A 21187-nucleotide genomic window follows, 5' to 3' on the forward strand; every position below is an offset into this window, starting at 1 on the left:
CGGGGGTCCTACACGATATTAGGCAGGTGTACCAGTTCTCTTAGTGTATTTCAGTGTGTAACAATGTGGTTTTCGGTGACCACTCAGTCATCTTATTATTAAATCCGGAGCCGGCCGCTGTGCCCAAGAGGTTCTAGGCGCTTCAGTCTGGAACAGCGCGACTGCTACGGTCGCAGGTTCGAATCCTGCCTCGGGCATGGATGTGAGTGATGTCATTAGGTTAGTTGGGTTTAAGTAGTTCTAAGTCTAGGGGACTGATGACCTCAGATGTTAAGTCCCATAGTGCTCAGAGCCATTTATTAAATCCGGAAAAAGGTTTTTCATATTTATTTTGGATTTTATCTGGGAGCAAAAAAGTAAACAGGAAACACATTCGTCTCCTCTTCTGCGCTTCTGATATCGACATGTATTGTGCTAAACCTACAACAGGCTCGGGAGACGCCACAGTCGGAAAGTTCACTTGGCCATCGTAGGCTACTGCTGCTATGTCGCGAAACGGAGGGAAGGAGCGAGGGTCACCGCATGCGGTCACAGCCTGTCGACCTCTGTTAACGGCACATCGTCAGCTGGTCCGATGCGCCAGACTCCACGTCGGCGGCGGAAGGAAACGCTCTACTCGTATAACCAGAGCTTCCGATATTTGGAGCCTGTCGCCTCGAAAGTGAAACTGAGTTTTCCCAAAGGCTCCGCGGCGGTAAGGAAAAGGGGGGAGGCGGGGGGGGGGGGGGGGGAGAGACTGCGAGTGCCCCTCCAGCCTGTAGCGGCTTTGGCCTGCGCCGGCGTCCTTTCTCCGGACTTATAAAGCGGCGGGCGCGCCGCCCCGCGCCTAGATCGCTACACGCCGGCCGCGCCACTCCCTGCAGACATGTGGCTCCTCATTGCAGGTAAGTCGCACCTCGCAATCACCTACTGTTCGCGCTGAGCTCGTAACTTAGGCTGCAGGGTTCAATACCTTTTATGCTTTCGATCTCTTCCTCCTGATCGGCACTGGTAAATATTTCCCGGTTTACTCCTTTGCGGTTTCGTTGGTGGATAGTACCCTGCGTTGCGGGCACCATAAAATGAAGACACCACTAACTTGTTCTTACTACTGTGATAATGTTTTGGTTCTATTCTGCGTAATTGTATTACTGAACAGACAGCAGTTATATTGCTCGAACAGTCCACGGGTATACTGCCGGTTCATGGTGTCCAACGGGCACAATATTTCGGCGATCAGACATGTCGCTATCGTCAGGTGCGCTGACGATAGCGACATGTCTGATCGCCGAAATATTGTGCCCGTTGGACACTATGAACCGGCAATATACCCGTGGACTGTTCGATCAACAAATACGCCGGGAGAAACTCAAGAATCACAGCAGTTATATTGCTTTTGTTTCTTAGTTTTAACCTTTGTTTTCTCTGCAAAGCAATCGCCGATGCGGGATTGTGGGATATCTAGTAACTGATACTATGCGACAGGGCGTCACGGAGTGCGCGAGACGATTTTAGGAAACAATGGTTTAAATCGAGGTGTAGGCGGAAGGCCCGCGCCGGTTACTTTCACCGGCGCCGCGTGCGTTGGTCCGTTAGGTTGCAAAGTGTGGCTAGGTCCTTGGGCGGCGTCAGCTGCGGGCCTCGACAGCGATACGAAGGCCGAGGCCCCTCTGACGTCACGCCCACAGGCTCAAACGGCACATACAGCTCCGTTCTCTCGTTTCACAGGCTTAACAATTACAGTACGCTACCATAGTTCTTCAAGAATGTGGCGATTGTTTCGTTCTTTTTCCTCTCAGACTACTCTTCCACAGTCCTCTAGTACTGCCACAAACTTGGCATTTCATGCTAGTGCTTGTCTCGTGATAGAAATACAATGAAGCATTTACATAGTTACTTGTTTTTACTTTCACGGAAAAATATGAACGAATTATCTTACTTAATCGTACAATGTCTCCACCGCCGCTCTCAGGTGCCATTGATACGTAGCAGAATTGTCTGTTTCGGTCCGAGTTGTGCTTACATAAATTTATAAAATAGTTCGCGAAGAAGACCGTAAATGTGAAATTATGTTTCAGGCAGAGAAAGACTGTCAGTCCATTCAAACAAAAGCATTTAGGTCATTGCATAATTTATCTCTAAAAGACCTAGTCAACATTTTTCTTTAAATATACTCTTTGGCCCAACGAAAAATTTAAAAAGACTAACCAACAGTTCACTTTTTGTCCATATGAGAGGTTATCACACTAAAGGAATTGCATTCTGTTTTGCTTCTGTTCTTGTATTTATGTTGCTTTCGTTCATAGACCTTGTCTGAATTATTTCGGAGGGAATGATTTTGGTGTGTCAATTATTGGTATAACTGACGTTACTGTGAAGTTGCTGCTTTGAGTTTTCCCACTGAGTGGATTTTATATCATGTTGCTTTTTCAGTTCTAAATAATAAATGTTAGTTATTGAAATCAAATACTGGGGAGTGTTTAGTGTAACAGGTTCGAGCATAAATTAGAATCATGGTGTAGTAAAACTCTATGGTACACGCACTGAATGATTCGGAATAATCAAAGTTACTATGCACAGAAATGTTATAATAGGTTAAAGAGTATACTAGAATATCCGACGATTGCGCTATCGGTATTTAGATATAAAATGCACTCATTTTGAGATGAATACAGAGAGTGTAACTGATAACAATACTTTTCAAAATAAAAGCCATTTCCATACTATTTCCGTACATCGGGAGTAAGGAGACAGATAAATACGAATATGCTTACGCAAGATTACATAGAACCATGTTCCTAAAACAAGTCTGAAGATGATCGAACGTTACAAAGTTTTCAATGTGCCCTGTTTCACCCTATTTATCTTCTTAGTTTCAGTTAATTTTAAATAAAACATTGGTTGTTTAATTGATTACATCTTATTTTCTTTATTATTATTGGTTGTAACAAGTATTATAAGTAAGTAGTGGAAAAAGCCACAGATTTAATCAATAAATTTACATTAGATTTAACAATTATTTACATAAATTTATGGGATCCATTTGTATGATTCTGTACTAGCTCCGTTTCTTGGAAAGACAGTGTGTGAAAGCAGTGGACAGTAGTCACCGACTCTCCGAACTTCTTATGCTATTTATGTCGTAAGTACTTGTTAAGGAGCCTGCCTTTGGAACGACATTCCCTGCTTACCGACCTTTGAACTTGATAATCGAGGGCTCTCTTTATGCGAAACAAATTCGACCTCTTTGGCTCTATAAATTACAGCGTGCTGAAAAGCGAACTCATAAAAAAAGTTGCGTAAGTCACGAATTACGCAACGCACCGTGTGCTGTGATGCAATGCTGCAGAATGCGAAGCCGAGAAACTTGAAACAGGCAAGTTGCTTCCCACGTTGGATACCAGATACAGCTTCAGCCATGTGGTCCTTCAGCGTCTCAGATTCGGCGCAGCGGTTTATTGTCTCCTCCACTCTGAAGTGCGACCGTGAGACATGATTATGCAGATGCCGTCTGCCTTGTTTTTCATAAACAGCGCGATTATAGCATCAAGCGACGGTTCTGGATGGTAGACGAGAATGAATTATGCAGTGGAAATAGTATTGAAGAACTAAATCTTAATATTTTTTTTTTAAAAAAGGAAATGATGTTGCTTGAAGACTACACTTGACATCAGTGAACCATATACTTCCAGTATTTCTTATTTATCAACAACACTCATTACCGGTTGCTTGTTTACATTATGAATTTTTATTGTTCAATTTTGACCCGGGAGATGTGAATTATATGCTGTTTTGGACATATACTAGACACAAAACTAAGAAATTAAAATAAAGCTACTGGAGCTTTTGGTCATATCTAAACTTTAACGATTGTTGTGGTATTTTACTCCGAATATACTTCTGTGACGAAGCAGGCGGGTTTTTAAACCTAACGAAACGGTGAAAATAATCATGTGCTTATTTCAGATCATGTTAGCCTGTGACTCAGGAACTTCCGCATAGCAGAATAGCGAAAAAGCCGTTAAACGTTGAACACTTGCCTCGTAAAACTAAATTGCTTCTCGTGGGTGCAAATTTCAGTAATTTGACTCTTAAGTAGAGTAACGTTAAAGCCACTTAGAGTTCAGTGTAAACAATTAGGTGTCGTCAAGGATTTTTCGGCGCTCTCAGGTTAGTCTGTCGCGTCCTTGCGGCAGTGATTTGCATGTAAAGCAACGCTTGGCCTTGGGTGGTATTGCCGGTTCGACTGACGGAGTCAGGGCGAATATCTCAGCCACGTGTACAGTGCTGGGTGCATGAGTATCAGAGGAACTCGTCTGTAGTTTTCTGCGTTTGCTTAGAAGTATAGGCTTTAACAGAAGGAATTCTGGAAATATGTTAGTTTAGGAACGTAGAGATAGCATATCTCACTGCAGATGCTAAAGTAAGGTATTCTATTGGGCCGACTCAGCACATTACCTATCTCAAGGCGCAGAGAGTTAGTCACTCATAGTGAAGCGTTTTCTGTAAAGTATGATGTCTTCTTCGTTTATGACAACTATAGTAATCATGGACGATAAATAGTTTGGACAAGAAGAGAATAGAAACTTTCGAAATGTAGTGCTACAGAAGACTGTGAAGATTAGATGGGTAGATCACATAACTAATGAGTAGGTATTGAATATAATTGAGGAGAAGAGAAGTTTGTGGCACAACTTGACTAGAAGAAGGGATCGGTTGGTAGGACATGTTCTGAGGCATCAAGGGATCACCAATTTAGTATTGGAGGGCAACGTGGAGGGTAAAAATCGTAGAGGGAGGCCAAGAGATGAATACACTAAGCGGATTCAAAAGGATGTAGGTTGCAGTAGGTATCGGGAGATGAAGAAGCTTGCACAGGATAGAGTAGCATGGAGAGCTGCATCAAACCAGTCTCAGGACTGAAGACCACAACAACAACAGTAAACCTCTTGCTAGGTTATACGTGGATGGGCAACGAACTAGGGCGCGGAAGTTCTCTAGATACTTGTTCCTAAATGTAGGCTTTGTTCAAAATGATATTGCATATTCCTTAATTGAATTAGATATGGAGTATAGGTACATCATTCGTGGCAGAATGTTGCGTCATTCAAAGACCTTGTGGGAACTATTTCTAAGAAAATAACATTGATATACTCGCAGGCTCGATCGATATACTTAGTCAATTTCGAAATCAAAGTTCATTCAGTTCTTTGAGTTGTTTGGGATTATTTCCCTAAATCACTTACCCGAATATCACGATCTTTCTTTTTTTCTTCTCTTCTACTCCGCCTCTAATGATCTAATCTAGAAATCCGCCGCTCAGACCGCTCAGCTACTGAGCCGAACGAGGAAAAGGTAGACATGCTACTTTTATACGGCGAATGCCAAAGAAACGCTGTCGAAACAGTACGGCGGTATAAGGACGGCGAACCCGATCGTCGCTGTCCGTCGCGACAGGCAATTGCCCGAATTATGAGGTCACTAGTGTGAACAGGCAGCTTGAATGTCAAAAAGAGGACGAGCAGGAAGACTGCAACTGACAGAGCACATAAAGAAGCTGTTCTGGCTACGACACACTTATCAGTCCGCACGGTGGCACGAAACGCATTGCCAAGGAGTGTGGGATCAGCCAGGCGAGTGCCATTCGCATCTTATAGCGACATAAATTCCATCCCTGTCATCTGTCTCTACATGAGGCACTCGAAGGACTTGATTTCGACCATAGCACAGAATGTTGTCGGTTTGCTCTGCAGCGCCTGGGAGATGACACGACGTTTTTCCAAAGTGTGCTCTTTACCAACGAAGGCCGGCCGATGTGGCCGACCGGTTCTAGGCGCTACAGTCTGGAACCGCGCGACCGCTACGGTCGCAGGTTCGAATCCTGCCTCGGGCATGGATGTGTGTGTTGTCCTTACGTTAATTACGTTTAAGTATTTCTAAGTACTGGGGGACTGATGATCTCAGAAGTTAAGTACCGTAGTGCTCAGAGCCATTTTAACCGACGAAGCAACCGAGCGAGGTGGCCCAGTGGTTAGCACACTGGACTCGCATTCGGGAGGACGACGGTTCAATCCCGTCTCCGGCCATCCTCATTTAGGTTTTCCGTGATTTCCCTAAATCGTTTCAGGCAAATGCCGGGATGGTTCCTTTGAAAGGGCACGGCCGATTTCCTTCCCAATCCTTCCCGAGCCCGAGCTTGTGCTCCGTCTCTAATGACCTCGTTGTCGACGGGACGTTAAACACTAACCACCACCACTACCACCACCGACGAAGCACATTTTACGAACCACGTAATGTGCATTTACGTAATATGCACTACTAGGCAGCTCAAAACCCACGCTAGCTTCGTCAGGTACAACATGAACAACAGTGTAGCGTAAACGTATCATGCGGCCTGGTTAGAAATTCCATTGTGGGACCTTACATCAACCCAAGGGTGTTAAATGATAATACGTATGCACACTTACGATAAATTCCACACGTTTTTCTGGAAGATGTAACACTGGTTAAGCGACAGTATCTTTGTTCCAACAAGTCTATTGTGGTGTCACCGCCAGACACCACACTTGCTAGGTGGTAGCTTTAAATCGGCCGCGGTCCATTAGTACATGTCGGACCCGCGTGTCGCCACTGTCAGTGATCGCAGACCGAGCGCCACCACACGGCAGGTCTAGAGAGACGTACTAGCGCTCGCCCCAGTTGTATGGACGACTTTGCTAGCGACTACACTGACGAAGCCTCGCTCCTTTGCAGAGCAGATAGTTAGAATAGCCTTCAGCTAAGTCAATGGCTACGACCTAGCAAGGCGCCATAGCAATTGATAGTTATCGTATGAAGCATGTCTCATCAAGAACGATGTATACAAATGATGGATTAAAGTTAAGTATTCCAGAAGCTACGTACTTTTCTTTATAGCATTCATTACGTATCCTGTTTCAGACCTATCTCTAGCCTGCGTGGGTTAACGCGTGCATATCGGCTTCCTCACTCAGGTAGTGTTCGTAGTGTTGGCTAACTGCTAACACTACATCTATTTTGTGGTAAGGTCTTATAGGACCAAACTGATGAGGTCATCGGTTCCTCAACAAGTCTATTGCTCAGCTCACTCTTCCCAACAAGTCTATTTTGTGGTAAGGTCTTATAGGACCAAACTTCTGAGGTCATCGGTTCCTCAACAAGTCTATTGCTCAGCTCACTCTTCCCAACAAGTCTATTTTGTGGTAAGGTCTTATAGGACCAAACTGCTGAGGTCATCGGTTCCTCAACAAGTCTATTGCTCGCTCACTCTTCCTGCGTTGCAACGCATATACTAAACTAAAAGTTTCCTGACCGTTAAATAGACCGAAATGCTTCAGTACAATGTCCGGCCAGTTCCCCTGATTTCTCTCCTCTCCAATGAAAGATGCAGTCTATCGTGAAGCCCCATAAGCATAAAGCAGCTTTCATCCAATGTGTTTTCATCTGTCCATCTCTCTCTCAAACGATGATTTCAAATTTACCTCGCATTCGATGGCAAACAGTGTGAGCACAAGCTTAAGTAAAGTGTAAAACCACGTTTCGTTAAGAAAAGCATTTATTTTGTAGGTGAGATTTCGTCAGTCACTCTGAATAAAGTGTTTAGTTTTTTAAATGTGTATTCATTCTAATGACAATTTCGAGTAATTTATACAGACACATTCGTGCGGCAAATGGTTCAAATGGCTCTGAGCACTATGGGACTTAACTGCTGAGGTCATCAGTCCCATAGAACTACTTAAACCTAACTAACCTAAGGACATCACACACATCCATGCCCGAGGCAGGATTCGAACCTGCGACCGTAGCGGTCGCTCGGTTCCAGACTGTAGCGCCTAGAACCGCTCGGCGACTCCGGCCGGCTTCGTCCCACAGTAGGGTGTTTTAAGAAGTATTCAGGCATGACCAGACAAGGAAACGTCAGATATTATTATTATTATTATTATTATTACCATTATTATATAATTCGAAGAACGTTAATTAACTAGTTTATTTCTTCCGTGACTAGGGCTGTTTATCATTATGAAGTATGAACGACCGACGTTTCTGTTTCGGCTTTGACAAGCAAGCAGCAGCAAGGAGGTTTGAAATGGAAAATTGCCAGACAAAGTAGCCTCTGTTTCCACAAGCATTTGGAAATGTACCCATAACTGAAACAGTTTTCCTAAGTTCCATACGATGCGCCGAAGACCCATATACGAAACTCATAGCTGATCCTTTATCTATGTCGTACCGGGAATGGGGTTTTTCTTAGTGGCATAGGATTTTCTTTCCGGTCACGAAAGCTGACAACGGCCGGGAGAGCGGTGAGCTGACCACATGCTCCTCTATATTCGCATCCAGTGACGCCTATCGTCTGAGAATAATAGTGCGGTCGGTCGGAACCGTTGGGCCTTCCGGGACCTGTTTGGATGGAGTTTAGTTGTACTTTAGTAGGACTGTCTTGCTGCTTATAACGATGGAGCCTGACGCGAGATATGTGCTTGCCGGTGTTTACACCGCAATAGTCGCCTCTGATGACATTGCTTTCCAATTTTAGTACATTTCTCGGATTCTTTTGCGGAACGTTTCAACTTCATTATTCAAAAATGGTTCAAATGGCTCTGAGCACTATGGGACTTAGAACTACTTAAACCTAACGAACCTAAGGACTTCACACACATCCATGCCCGGGACAGGATTCGAAACTGCGACCGTAGCGGTCACACGGTTCCAGACTGTAGCGCCTAGAACCGCTCGGCCACCCCGGCCGGCCAACGTCATTATTAATAAGAAACATATCACTGCACTCATCTTTTCATGCGATTTCGGATGCTATTTAAAAAGGTATATCATTCCATTAAAAATGATACTTGCTTCAGTAGCTCGATCTGTATGATTTTTAAGACTCTTTATCACACAACAAAGCATGTACCCCTTAGTGTACTATCATTTGCTGAAAACCTCTTTTCTCTATCTAGAACTGTTCACGAAATAAAAGGGGTGTTACGTCTTATGTTACTCACCCTGCATACAGAGTGATAAGCCGCCCGTACTTACGTGTTTCACGCAATGCACAATGCCTTCAAAAACCAAAGGGAAGATTTTCATGTCCTCTTGCTCTCTGTGCGCAAACTATTAGTCCTACAGAAAAACTGAAGAAGTCGTTTTTGTAGGAAATTTAATGTAATGTACTTATTTAACTTTTTACTGCGATACGTTTTCGTTAGAGGTCACGGTTTTCAGATATTCAAAAGATACGCATATTAAGACCACTCTTATACATTATTCTTAAATAAATCGAAATCTATGTCGTTCAGCGAAAATGAATGTCAGTACAAAATTTAACTACATTAAATTTTCTACAAAAGCTCTTTTACATGTTTTATGTAGAACTAATGGTTCGAATGTAACGAGCGAGAGAATGTGATAGACCCGTGTGTCGTTTTTGAAGGTATTGAGGGTTGCATAAAACCCAGAGGTAGGGGCAGTGAATCATCCTAAGGCCAATGTCTACTGCGAGGTTGGATATTGCCTGGTGGCGTTGCGGAAAATGATATGGTAAGGAAAGTATATGAGAGGATCAAAGATAGATGGGGAATCATTCTAGCAACGACATGGACCACAAATGTACAAATCTACTGACGTAAGTGACTTTGACAAAAGTGATATTAATATTACCCAAAGCCTGTGAACGAGTATCTCGAAAACGGCGAAGCTGGTCGAATTTAACGTTCTGCTGTAGTGAGCATCTACAGGAAGTCGTAGAACGACAGTGAAACAACCACTGAGCGAAAAGTGGTTGGACGTCCACGACTCGTCATAGGACAGGGAATTTAGAGAGTTGCATGCTCTGTAAAGCAGGACAAGTTGCGATCTGTGGCATCTCTGCCGAAAGAGTACAACGCTGGTGGACGCATAAGTGTTTCGGAGCACGCCGTTCATCGGACATTGTTGAACGTGGGGCTCCACAGCAGACGACCATTACGTGTTCACATGTTGACTCGACAACACCGTGAATTACGACTGCAGTGGCCACGGGACCGTGGGACGATGACCCATATGTGCCCGATTCGTGATCGAGTAGGCCAATACACGTTTGTGCTACGCCAGGTCATTGTCGTCTCCACAAACGCCGTCATCCATGCGAATGGCAGTCTGAAATACGCACCCCGCCAAGGACGCTGGTTGGTGGGAACAGTATTATGCTATGAGAGACGTTCGGCTGCGCTCGCGTGGGACCTGCGGTGGTAATCGAAAACACGCCGACAGCTGTGGGCCACCTGCAGCCCTTCATGCTTATGTCTTTCCCGCTGGCTATGTCATCTTCCGGCAGGATTATTGTCGCTGTCTCAAAGTCAGAATCGTGTTACGGTGGTTTGAGGAGCATGGTAGTCTACTCTCGTTGATGTGTCTTCCACGAAATGTGCTTGATGTGAATACAATAGAACCCATTTGGGTCGCTATCAGGCGCCATCACAGCATACACAAATCAGCGGCCCGATGTTTAATCACATGACTTGTGGGTGGTCATCTGGTGCGAATAAACGTACTGTAAGTAGGCTGTTTAGGTTTTTATGTTGGTAACGTCACGTAGCGCTCTGTATGAAAATCACTGGCTATGCTGTGTGCAGTTTGTGGCTGGTTGGCATTGTTGGAATATTCGCTATTGTTGTGTTGGGCAGTTGGATATGAACAGCGCGTAGTCCGCAGCTCGTGGTCGTGCGGTAGCGTTCTCGCTTCCCACGCCCGGGTTCCCGGGTTCGATTCCCGGCGGAGTCAGGGATTTTCTCTGCCTCGTGATGACTGGGTGTTGTGTGATGTTCTTAGGTTAGTTAGGTTTAAGTAGTTCTAAGTTCTAGGGGACTGATGACCATAGATGGTAAGTCCCATAGTGCTCAGAGGCATTTGAACCATTTTGAACAGCGCGTAGCGTTGCGCAGTTGGAGGTGAGCCGCCAGCAGTGATGGATGTGGGAAGACAGATGGCAGAGTTTTGAGAGCGGGCGATCTGGACGTGTGTCCGTCAGAAAAACGAAATTTTAAGACTGGATGTCATGAACTGATATATATATATTATGACTTTTGAACAATATTAAGATAAATACATTTTTTGTTCTCTATAAACATCTTTCATTTGCTAACTGTGCCTATCAGTAGTTAGTGCCTTCAGTAGTTAGAATGCTTTATTTAGCTGGCAGGATTGGCTCTCGCTGTACTGCAGTAGTTCGAGTAACGAAGATTTTTGTGAGGTGATTCATGAAAGGTATAGGTTATTGTTAGTGGCGGCCATTCTTTTGTAGGGATTATTGAAAGTCAGATTGCGTTGCGCTAAAATTATTGTGTGTCAGTTTAGTGATGATCATAATAAGTAAAGAGAGATATGTCTGAGTACGTTCAGTTTTGCTCAGATGTTTGAAAATCAAATAACTTAAGGGGTTTAACAGCACAGTAATTCATAAATTTTTCTAAGGGGATGTTTCATAGTACCAACAAACTGTCGAATCCATGAAACGCTGAATAGGTGACGTAATCCGTCCCAAAGATGGGCCTACAAGTTATTAAGCAGGTGGTCATAATGTTTTGTCTGATCAGTGTATACAATAAAGGAAAAAAATCGCAGCTCCAAAAAATAATTAATGTAGAGTAATGAAATTTCTGGAATAAATTTGTCTAGGCAACATGTTTAAATGGTTAGCATTGTAAGATGACAGGTTAATGTAAGCGCGAGATAAGCCATTGCAGACGTCAAATGCAGGTACATTAGTAACCGATGTAACCGCCAGAATGTTAAATGCAAGCATGCAAACGTGAATGTATTGCACAGGTGCCGGGTGTCAGTTTGTGATATGAATTTCCACGCTTCTTGCACTTTTTTTTTCTTCTCTCATTTTGTTCGCTTTCGTTCGTTGCATCGACTCGGGGCGGACGTCGGAAGACACCCGTTTAAGTTCGTCGTTGATCTATTAACTCAGTTTTTTTTAATTACAGAGGGGAGTTAACCCTCTGACTGAACACGCTGAGCTACTGTGCCGGCTACACAACAATCAGTCCCTGACCGGAGAAAATCTCCGACCCAGCCGGGAATCGAACTCGGGCCCTTAGGATTGACATTCTGTCGCGCTGATCACTCAGCTACCGGGGGCGGACTACACTAGGTCGGTTAATATGGGGCCGCTTATTGCTGGTTATGAATGATGCTGCAGTTGTCGTCCGATGATGACCCACATGTGCCGGATTCGTGATCGAGTAGGCCAATACTGTAGAGCATGTTGGGTTACGACAGCAGTATGTGGGACGAGCGTCATCCTGTTTGAAAACACCTCCCAGAATGCTGTTCATGAATGGCAGCACAACAGATCGAAACACCAGTCTGACGTACAGTTTTTCAGTAAAGGTACGTGCGATAACCACGAGAGTGATTCTCCTATCATACGAAGTCGCATCCCAGATCATAGCTCCTGGTGTAGGTCCAGTGTGTCTAGCACTCAGACAGGTAGGTTGCAGACCCTCAAATGGCCTGCTTCTAACAAACACACGGTCGTCACTGCCACTGAGGCAGGGCCAGTTTTCATCAGAAAACACAACAGACATCCACTCTGCCCTCCAGTAAGCTCTCGCATGACACCACTGAGGTCGCAAATGGTGTTGGTTTGGGGTCAGTGGAAGGCACGCTACGGGGCGTCTCGACCGGAGCTGTCATTGAACTAACTGACTTGTAACAGTTCGTTATGTCACTGTGGTGCCAACTGTTGCTCAAACTGCCGTTGTATACAGGGTGTTACAAAAAGATACGGCCAAACTTTCAGGAAACATTCCTCACACACAAAGAAAGAAAATATGTTATGTGGACATGTGTGCGGAAACGCTCACCTTCCATGTTAGAGCTCATTCTATTACTTCTCTTCAAATCACATTAACCATGGAATGGAAACACACAGCAACAGAACGTATCAGCGTGACTTCAAACACTTTGTTACAGGAAATGTTCAAAATGTCCTCCATTAGCGAGGATACATGCATCCACCCTCCGTCGCATGGAATGCCTGATGCGCTGATGCAGCCCTGGAGAATGGCGTATTGTATCACAGCCGTCCACAATACGAGCACGAAGAGTCCCTACATTTGGTACCGGGGTTGCGTAGACAAGAGCTTTCGAATGCCCCCGTAAATGAAAGTCAAGAGGGTTGAGGTCAGGAGAGCGTGGAGGCCGTGGAATTGGTCCGCCTCTACCAATCCATCGGTCACCGAATGTGTTGTTGCGAAGCGTACGAACACTTCGACTGAAATGTGCAGGAGCTCCATCGTGCATGAACCACATGTTGTGTCGTACTTGTAAAGGCACATGTTCTAGCAGCACAGGTAGAGTATCCCGTATGAAATCATGATAACGTGCTCCATTGAGCGGAGGTGGAAGAACACAGGGCCCAATCGAGACATCACCAACAATGCCTGCCCAAACGTTCACAGAAAATCTGTGTTGATATCGTGATTGCACAATTGCGTGCGGATTCTCGTCAGCCCACACATGTTGATTGTGAAAATTTACAATTTGATCACGTTGGAATGAAGCCTCATCCGTAAAGAGAACATTTGCACTGAAATGAGGATTGACACATTGTTGGATGAACCATTCGTAGAAGTGTACCCGTGGAGGCCAATCAGCTGCTGATAGTGCCTGCACACGCTGTACACGGTACGGAAACAACTGGTTCTCCCGTAGCACTCTCCATACAGTGACGTGGTCAACGTTACCTTGTACAGCAGCAACTTCTCTGACGCTGACGTTAGGGTTATCGTCAGCTGCACGAAGAATTGACTCGTCCATTGCAGGTGTCCTCGTCGTTCTAGGTCTTCCCCAGTCGCGAGTCATAGGCTGGAATGTTCCGTGCTCCCTAAGACGCCGATCAATTGCTTCGAACGTCTTCCTGTCGGGACACCTTCGCTCTGGAAATCTGTCTCGATACAAACGTACCGCGCCACGGCTATTGACCCGTGCTAATCCATACATCAAATGGGCATCTGCCAACTCCTCATTTGTAAACATTGCACTGACTGCAAAACCACGTTCGTGATGAACACCAACCTGTTGATGCTACGTACTGATGTGCTTGATGCTAGTACTGTAGAGCAATGAGTCGCATGTCAACACAAGCACCGAAGTCAACATTACCTTCCTTCAATTGGGCCAACTGGCGGTGAATCGAGGAAGTACAGTACATACTGACGCAATGGAAATTAAGCATTTCCGGACACATGTCAACATAACATCTTTTCTTTAGTTGTGTGTGAGGAATATTTCCTGACCTGAAAGTTTGGCCGTACCTTTTTGTGACACCCTGTATACTGGACTATGCGCCAGAGCCATACGCCCAACACGATGGTCTTCCCTCTCGGTTGTGCCACGTGACCGTTCAGAGCGTTGCCTTCTTGCGATCGTCCGTTCTCGTGACCATCGCTGCCAGGAATCATGTACAGTGGGTCCATTCCTGCCACGTCTTTCTGCAATGTCGGAGAAGAAACATCCAGCATCTCGTAGCCCTATTAGACGACCTCGTTCCAACTCAGTGAGGTTTTAATAATGGGGTCTCTGTCGCCTTAAAGGCATTCTTAACTAACATCAACTCGCCACATCCAGTTTCAAAGGCAACTAAAGCTCACGACCAGTACAGCACGTATTTAAAACAGATCAGATTTGCATTCCCATAGTGTTGCTTCTAGCGCCACGTTTATGTGACCGGCGCTAAATTCGAACAGACATCATATTTCAGAGGTAGGAACACGTTTACCAATTTTTATGTTGCGAAACTCCTTCTTGGTGTTGCGAATTTTTTTCCGTTACATATATACTCCCTTAAACCAGTGCAACACTTCTATCAACTTGAATCCAAGACTTTGTGAACCGGTGCTGAGTGTCGTACAGAGGCAGTTTATACCTGACGTGATCCTCATTGTTAAAGAGTACTATTCTTCAAATTTCGCAAAGTTGGCTTGAGTTTGATGATATATAAAGGATTTTCACCATCAAGAGACTATTTCACATCTTATCAAATGGCTCTGAGCACTGTGGGACTTAACATTTATGGTCATCAGTCCCCTAGAACTTAGAACTACTTAAACCTAACTTACCTAAGGACATCACACAACACCCAGTCATCACGAGGCACAGAAAATCCTGACACCGCCGGGAATCGAACCCGGGAACCCGTGCGCGGGAACACATCTTACCCATTCGTGCTGTTGTATACAATGATTCTTTTTCCTCGTATGGGCTCACAGTCCTTGAGACTCATTAGTTGATGTATATCACTTCACCATGAAGCATAAATCACTGTTTTGCGACGCCATTAGGTGTTATAAGTTTATATAACGCCATATAGTGCAGCTTAATACATACGATGCCTTGTATCAGGAGGATGACGTTTCACCTTGTAAGAATACATGGCCAATCCACTCCTTCACAAAAAAACACGCCCATATTTGCTGCTGGGGTAGTAACGACGACAATCAGTTCTTAGTTCGTCATTTTGTTTCCTTGTATGCAGATAGCCAAGAAACAGCAAAAGCGACATAGTAGGGGCCCTGGGTGACACTACAAGAGCAGTGTCCTCTTACTGCTATATGAAATACGAAACAGTTGTCCATGCAGTGAATGCGTCGGTCCAGCTTGGCTAGAAGACCGGCCTAGGTGGCCGAGCGGTTCTAGGCGTTTCAATCCGGAACCGCGCTGCTGCTACGGTCGCAGGTTCGATTCCTGCCTCGGGTATGGATGTGTGTGATGTCCATAGGTTAGTTAGGTTTAAGTAGTTCTAAGTCTAGGGGACTAATGACCTCAGATATTAAGTCCCATAGTGCTTAGGGCCAATTTTTTTGGCTAGAAAAAAAGCCTCCCACCGCTGGACTAGCAGCCTCTGTAGGTCAGTAATGGTCTGAGGGTGATGTTGATCTGGAGTCCTTTGGCCGAGAGTTCTCTATGCATGCTGGATCGGATTTAAGTCCAGGGAGCGAGCTGGCCCTCCTAGATGTGGGATGTGCTCATGCTGCAGGTACTCGTCCACCAGCCTACCATCAGATGGAGTCAAAAACCCTAACACACCCCTAAGTGTGTACGGTATCTTCCATTTGGGTTGTGAAGCACGGCTATTGGCAATCATTGCATGTTCCACGAAATTCCATACCTGATGAGAGCTTAAATTCGAAATTTTCCTGCTGCTAAAATTAACTAACTGAATACTAAATTCAGTAAGACGTAAGATACAAGGTAGAGATAGTAGTAAAAACGGTACTGACTGTTTCAAAATGTACGGCGTACCGCGATTGCCATTATACTTTAGACAATGCTTGTAAATTTTAATTTAGGTAGGTGGGGCAGTGATAAGACACTAAACTCGTATCAGGAAGATGCTTCAAATCCGAGGCTTGAAATCCAGTTTTAGATTTTCCGTGGTTTTCCTAAATCACTTAAAGCGAAAACTGGTTTGGTTCCTTTGAAAGCAGACGGCCAGTTTCCTTCCCCTGGCCAAGCTTAATCTCCTGCGCTAATGAAGTCGTCGTCGCATGTTAAATCCTAATAACCATTCCTTGCTTCATTGTAGCTTTTAACGTTAATGATCCTTTATACTCCAAGAAAACGCATAACGTTTACATCCCATCAGAAAGAAGGCAACCGTAATTAGAACTGGAACACTTGCGGACATAGATATTGCTGTAGTAAGGAGGGAGACGTTGAAGCTGGAGTTAGAAACGGAATGAAGGTGACTATAACAATAATAACACTAGCTACATTGCGAAATCTCCAATGACTCACTTCTGAGTTGCTTTGTTTCCTACCCAGTCAAGTAAATATTTGTGAAATCGAAGTCGATGTAGTGCAAGCATCCAGGAATTTGAATTTGTGGTTTTTCTGATGCTTAACACTGATACTTTGAAAGTGTAAATCTGAAAACGTAATGTTTTTAGACGCCAAAATCGCTTGGCAGAGACCAGTATTCTAATACTAATACTGACGCTGAAATTCGCTGGCAAAAATTCGTTTTATTGAATGCTAACATGGAATAAACATCAAAGACCTGAATTACAAAAGAATAGTCTACATATATGTGAAGTACAGCAAATCACAAAACTTTTGATTAAAAAAGTTCGGATGTTGTTGTTGTTGTGGTCTTCAGTCCTGAGATTGGTTTGATGCAGCTCTCCATGCTACTCTATCCTGTGCAAGCTTCTTCATCTCCCAGGACCTACTGCAACCAACATCCTTTTGAATCTGCTTAATGTATTCATCTCTTGGTCTCCCTCTACGATTTTTACCCTCCACGCTGCCCTTCAATACTAAATTGGTGATCCCTTGATGCCTCAGAACATGTCCTACCACCCGATACCTTCTTCTAGTCAAGTTGTGCCACAAACTTCTCTTCTCCCCAATCCTATTCAATACCTCCTCATTAGTTATGTGATCTACCCATCTAATCGTCAGCATTCTTCTGTAGCACTACATTTCGAAAGCTTCTATTCTCTTCATGGCCAAACTATTTATCGTCCATTTTTCACTTCCATACATGGCTACGCTCAATACAAATACTTTCAGAAACGGCTTCCTGACATTTAAATCTATACTCGATGTTAACAAATTTCTCTTCTTCAGAAACGCTTTCCTTGCTATTGCCAGTCTACATTTTATATCCTCTCTGCTTCGACCATCATCAGTTATTTTGCTCCCCAAATAGTAAAACTCCTTTGCTGCTGTAAGTGTCTCATTTCCTAATCTAATTCCCTCAGCATTACCCGACTTAATTCGACTGCGTTCCATTCTCCTCGTTTTGCTTTTGTTGATGTTCATCTTATATCCTCCTTTCAAGACACTGTCCATTCCGTTCAAAGCTACGATAATGCTTGCAATAACTGAAGCGTGTTTCGTACAAGAGAGACTCAGATACTTGGAGAAGCAGCGGTGGTATCTGTTGATGACATCGTGCAGGAGCCTTCGCCCAAGTGAAGGGGGCTGCTCCACTTATTTATTATGCAAGAAGAAGGCAGTCCTTTCCAAGTACCACTCGACTCAACATAAAACTAGAGCCTAGGAGTAACTAGTCTGGCGAAAGTCTATTAGATGGACGTGGAGTATCGTGATTACATCATGTTAACTTGAAAGTGAACGACTACCACAATGGAACTGGAGGCATTGCTATTAATCTGTTGTGTTATGAGGCAATACACGCGTGTTAGGATCATGACGCCGTATGAGAAACTGATATACCACACGTCAGCTGTACAGAGCTAACGGCCTACACGTTTTTACCTACCGTTAAATCTCAGCCTCCAGTAATTTTAAGTACTACTGCTGTTGTTGCAGCTATCAAATATTCATACAATTATATAAGTTATCAGTGAAATGATCACCTAATGTAGCCTTTCGATACACGTCAGGAGAAAAACTTCTATTTTTCCGTTGCCAATATTTCTCGTAATATGTGTATGCCATTTCAGTGCTTGGAATAAATTTCATTCGTCTTTAATTTATTCCAACTTGAGTACTCTTCCTTTGAACTGCGCTAACACTGCAGCCCACTGCCGAATAGCTTTGAAGTCGCATAAACGAATATTTAAAACCATGTAAAACTGATTTGTCAAGCCAGTGTGTAGCCGTGCTAAAATCGAGTAGTACTTCGCAGCGACTTGATGGAGCCATTTCCTGCAAGTAAGTTTAGTACTTACCCACTCGTCAGATCTTCTAGCACTGAAAACTGTGTTGAATAACAGTTGAACCGAATAATTGTTCACACATTATTCGCTGCTTGGCATGAATACGTGCAAATTACATTTAAGTATGCGCAATCTTATGAAACCTTTAAATATTAAAAGGAAACGTTAAGGATAATTACGTGAACTATTCTTAGAGCTTATGTTTGTTCAAAAAAATGATTCAAATGGCTCTGAGCACTATGGGACTCAACTGCTGTGGTCATAAGTCCCCTAGAACTTAGAACTACTTAAACCTAACTAACCTAAGGTCATCACACACATCCATGCCCGAGGCAGGATTCGAACCTGCGACCGTAGCGGTCGTGCGGTTCCAGACTGTAGCGCCTTTAACCGCGCGGCCACTCCGGCCGGCTTTTGTTCAAATAACCTTTATTTCTGCATTCAGGGAACGATACAAGGTCAACCCGAACTCTTTGCAATCGAAGATGATTTCGACGTCTCGTGGAGCTTTAGGAATGCAGACTCTATACGATGTGCTGTTCTCACGACAATCTTCAGTAGGTATGATTCGTTAAAATGGAGGATACACGCTACAGGGCCTATTTCCTTAATGAGTGGGAGATACGATCAGCAGGAATAATTCATAACAAAACCAGATCACGTGCCATTAGAAGTATGAAAATAAGGAAGTCTGGTGAGAGCCTGTCGAATTGTTGACAGTAAAAGGAAAATGGGTCCAGCGGATGACGAGGTGACTGAAGACTAAGAAAAGTCGTACAGGACAAGTATGGGTTGCAGAACGGTCATGGCCTTTCCGAAAGGGCTATCTAGGCGTTCGTCTTTGCAGATATGGGGAAACGACGGAAAATTAATCTGAATTGTCGGTAGGGATTTCAGTTTAACTCCTCTAGAATGTTAGCCCTGAACCGTAGAATAAAAGTGCCAAGGCTTTATATAATTACTATTAAAAACAGTCTTGACCACAATTTATTTAATAAGGTGATCGGTTTCGACCACTACTGTGGTCATCTTCAGACCATTGAGTAGGAACCTCTTTGTTGAAATTTCCGTGTCCGGCAGTGTGCCTTGGTAGCTGTTGCTTCAAGTCTAAGCTGACGTCTTTTGAAAACTCTGAAAACTGATAGTATCAATTGCTCAACTGACCAGACCGGTACATGCGGTGGACAGCTAGAACTGATGGATACTGTATTCAATCGCAGCCAACAAGGATCAAGTTTTAGCAGATTATTTGGTGTCTTCATGACTGTACTCTGTTCTCGTCTCCATTGAGAGACAAAGGCTTTTCCTAAGTCAGAAGAATAAGATCGGCTTACTCCTAGGAACGGCGTGTCAGAGGAGAATGGTCGGCATACTGTTAATTACAAGTCAGAAAAGAAAGATCAGGTAAGTGGTAAGAACGACAGATTGGGACGCTTTCTGTAGACTTTTTTATGAGGTGTCTGAAGGTATCAGCGTTAATAACGAAATACTGATTCGAAAGCTTTCGGGGAACAGTTCTTTCGTGATCTATCAGTTGCAGGATCGTTTGAGAACCTTCTCTTTTCCTTTCCTAACTAGCACTCTGCATACTCTAATAGCTGTCATATTCCTTTCACTTTCCTTGTAGCTGCCATACAAGTAGTTTCCCAATAGCAACACTGCGCAACTTGGTAATAATTGTGATTACTTGATGCTCCCTTTCTAACTTTTCCCTTTTCCTAACATTACATATAGAAAATGTTTCCTGGTGGTGTGGGCGTACGCGATAATGCCACTAGGCAACTGTTTGCTACTTTTGAAGCTGATTGCAGAACATGCTTCGAACTGAAATGTCTGTTTTTATTCAGAAAAGAACTACTGATGAAACAAATAACATAGATATCTGTAACACCTGTAATTACACGGTGCAGAAGTAGTAAAGGGTCATTTCCTTGGAACTCCGTCCTTGTCCCCCATTGCGTCACAGAAGCTTTAAATTTAGCTGAAAGGTGACTATAGCTTTCCTCTGTAATTTTTTAAAACGGGTGGTGTCTTGCGAAGTCACTGTCGAGCTTGGCGACGCTGCGAACAGCAACGTATCGACACAGGCAAAAAAGGGCTAACGCTCAGAAGTTATTCTGAGTTGTAATGTGGGTAAGAGAGGTCACATTGGCATCAAATTTCTCCAAAACTCTGCCAAACGCCGCCGTGAACTGGACGTGTCACACGATGGGAAGGTCGTCCACACCCCCTCCCCCTCCCCGCCATTACAAACATCTCACTATTTCTCCTGACGCCTCTGCGATGGAGGTCAGAACTGAGACATCCAGCACTGAAATCACACATTTTTCTTATGAATGGCCGAGAAAAACAGTTTGGCCACGCCGCTGCTCAGAGTCGTGACGAAAATGCCTGAGGAGGTGACATAAAGGACGTTAATGACATCACCCCTACCCATGGGACGTCCATTTAACACATTTCGCAATCTAAAATGACTGTTTGCAGTGCAATGTGGAACAGAACGACGATCTTGATAA

At 44.1% G+C, this 21187-nt stretch overlaps 1 protein-coding gene across 1 annotated transcript in view; it reads left to right on the forward strand.

Annotated features, from left to right (window-relative positions):
- Positions 1-807: 807 nt before the first annotated feature.
- The window catches only part of LOC124721114 (histone-lysine N-methyltransferase 2D-like), a 113739-nt gene continuing 93359 nt past the window's right edge, over positions 808-21187 (forward strand). Inside the window, exon 1 of the mRNA XM_047245931.1 lies at positions 808-884. Coding sequence (XP_047101887.1) covers positions 866-884 — 19 coding nt within the window. The 5' untranslated portion in view covers positions 808-865. The remainder of the gene's footprint in view (positions 885-21187) is intronic.

Source organism: Schistocerca piceifrons, chromosome X (assembly GCF_021461385.2).
Source record: "Schistocerca piceifrons isolate TAMUIC-IGC-003096 chromosome X, iqSchPice1.1, whole genome shotgun sequence".
Lineage (NCBI taxonomy): Eukaryota > Metazoa > Arthropoda > Insecta > Orthoptera > Acrididae > Schistocerca > Schistocerca piceifrons.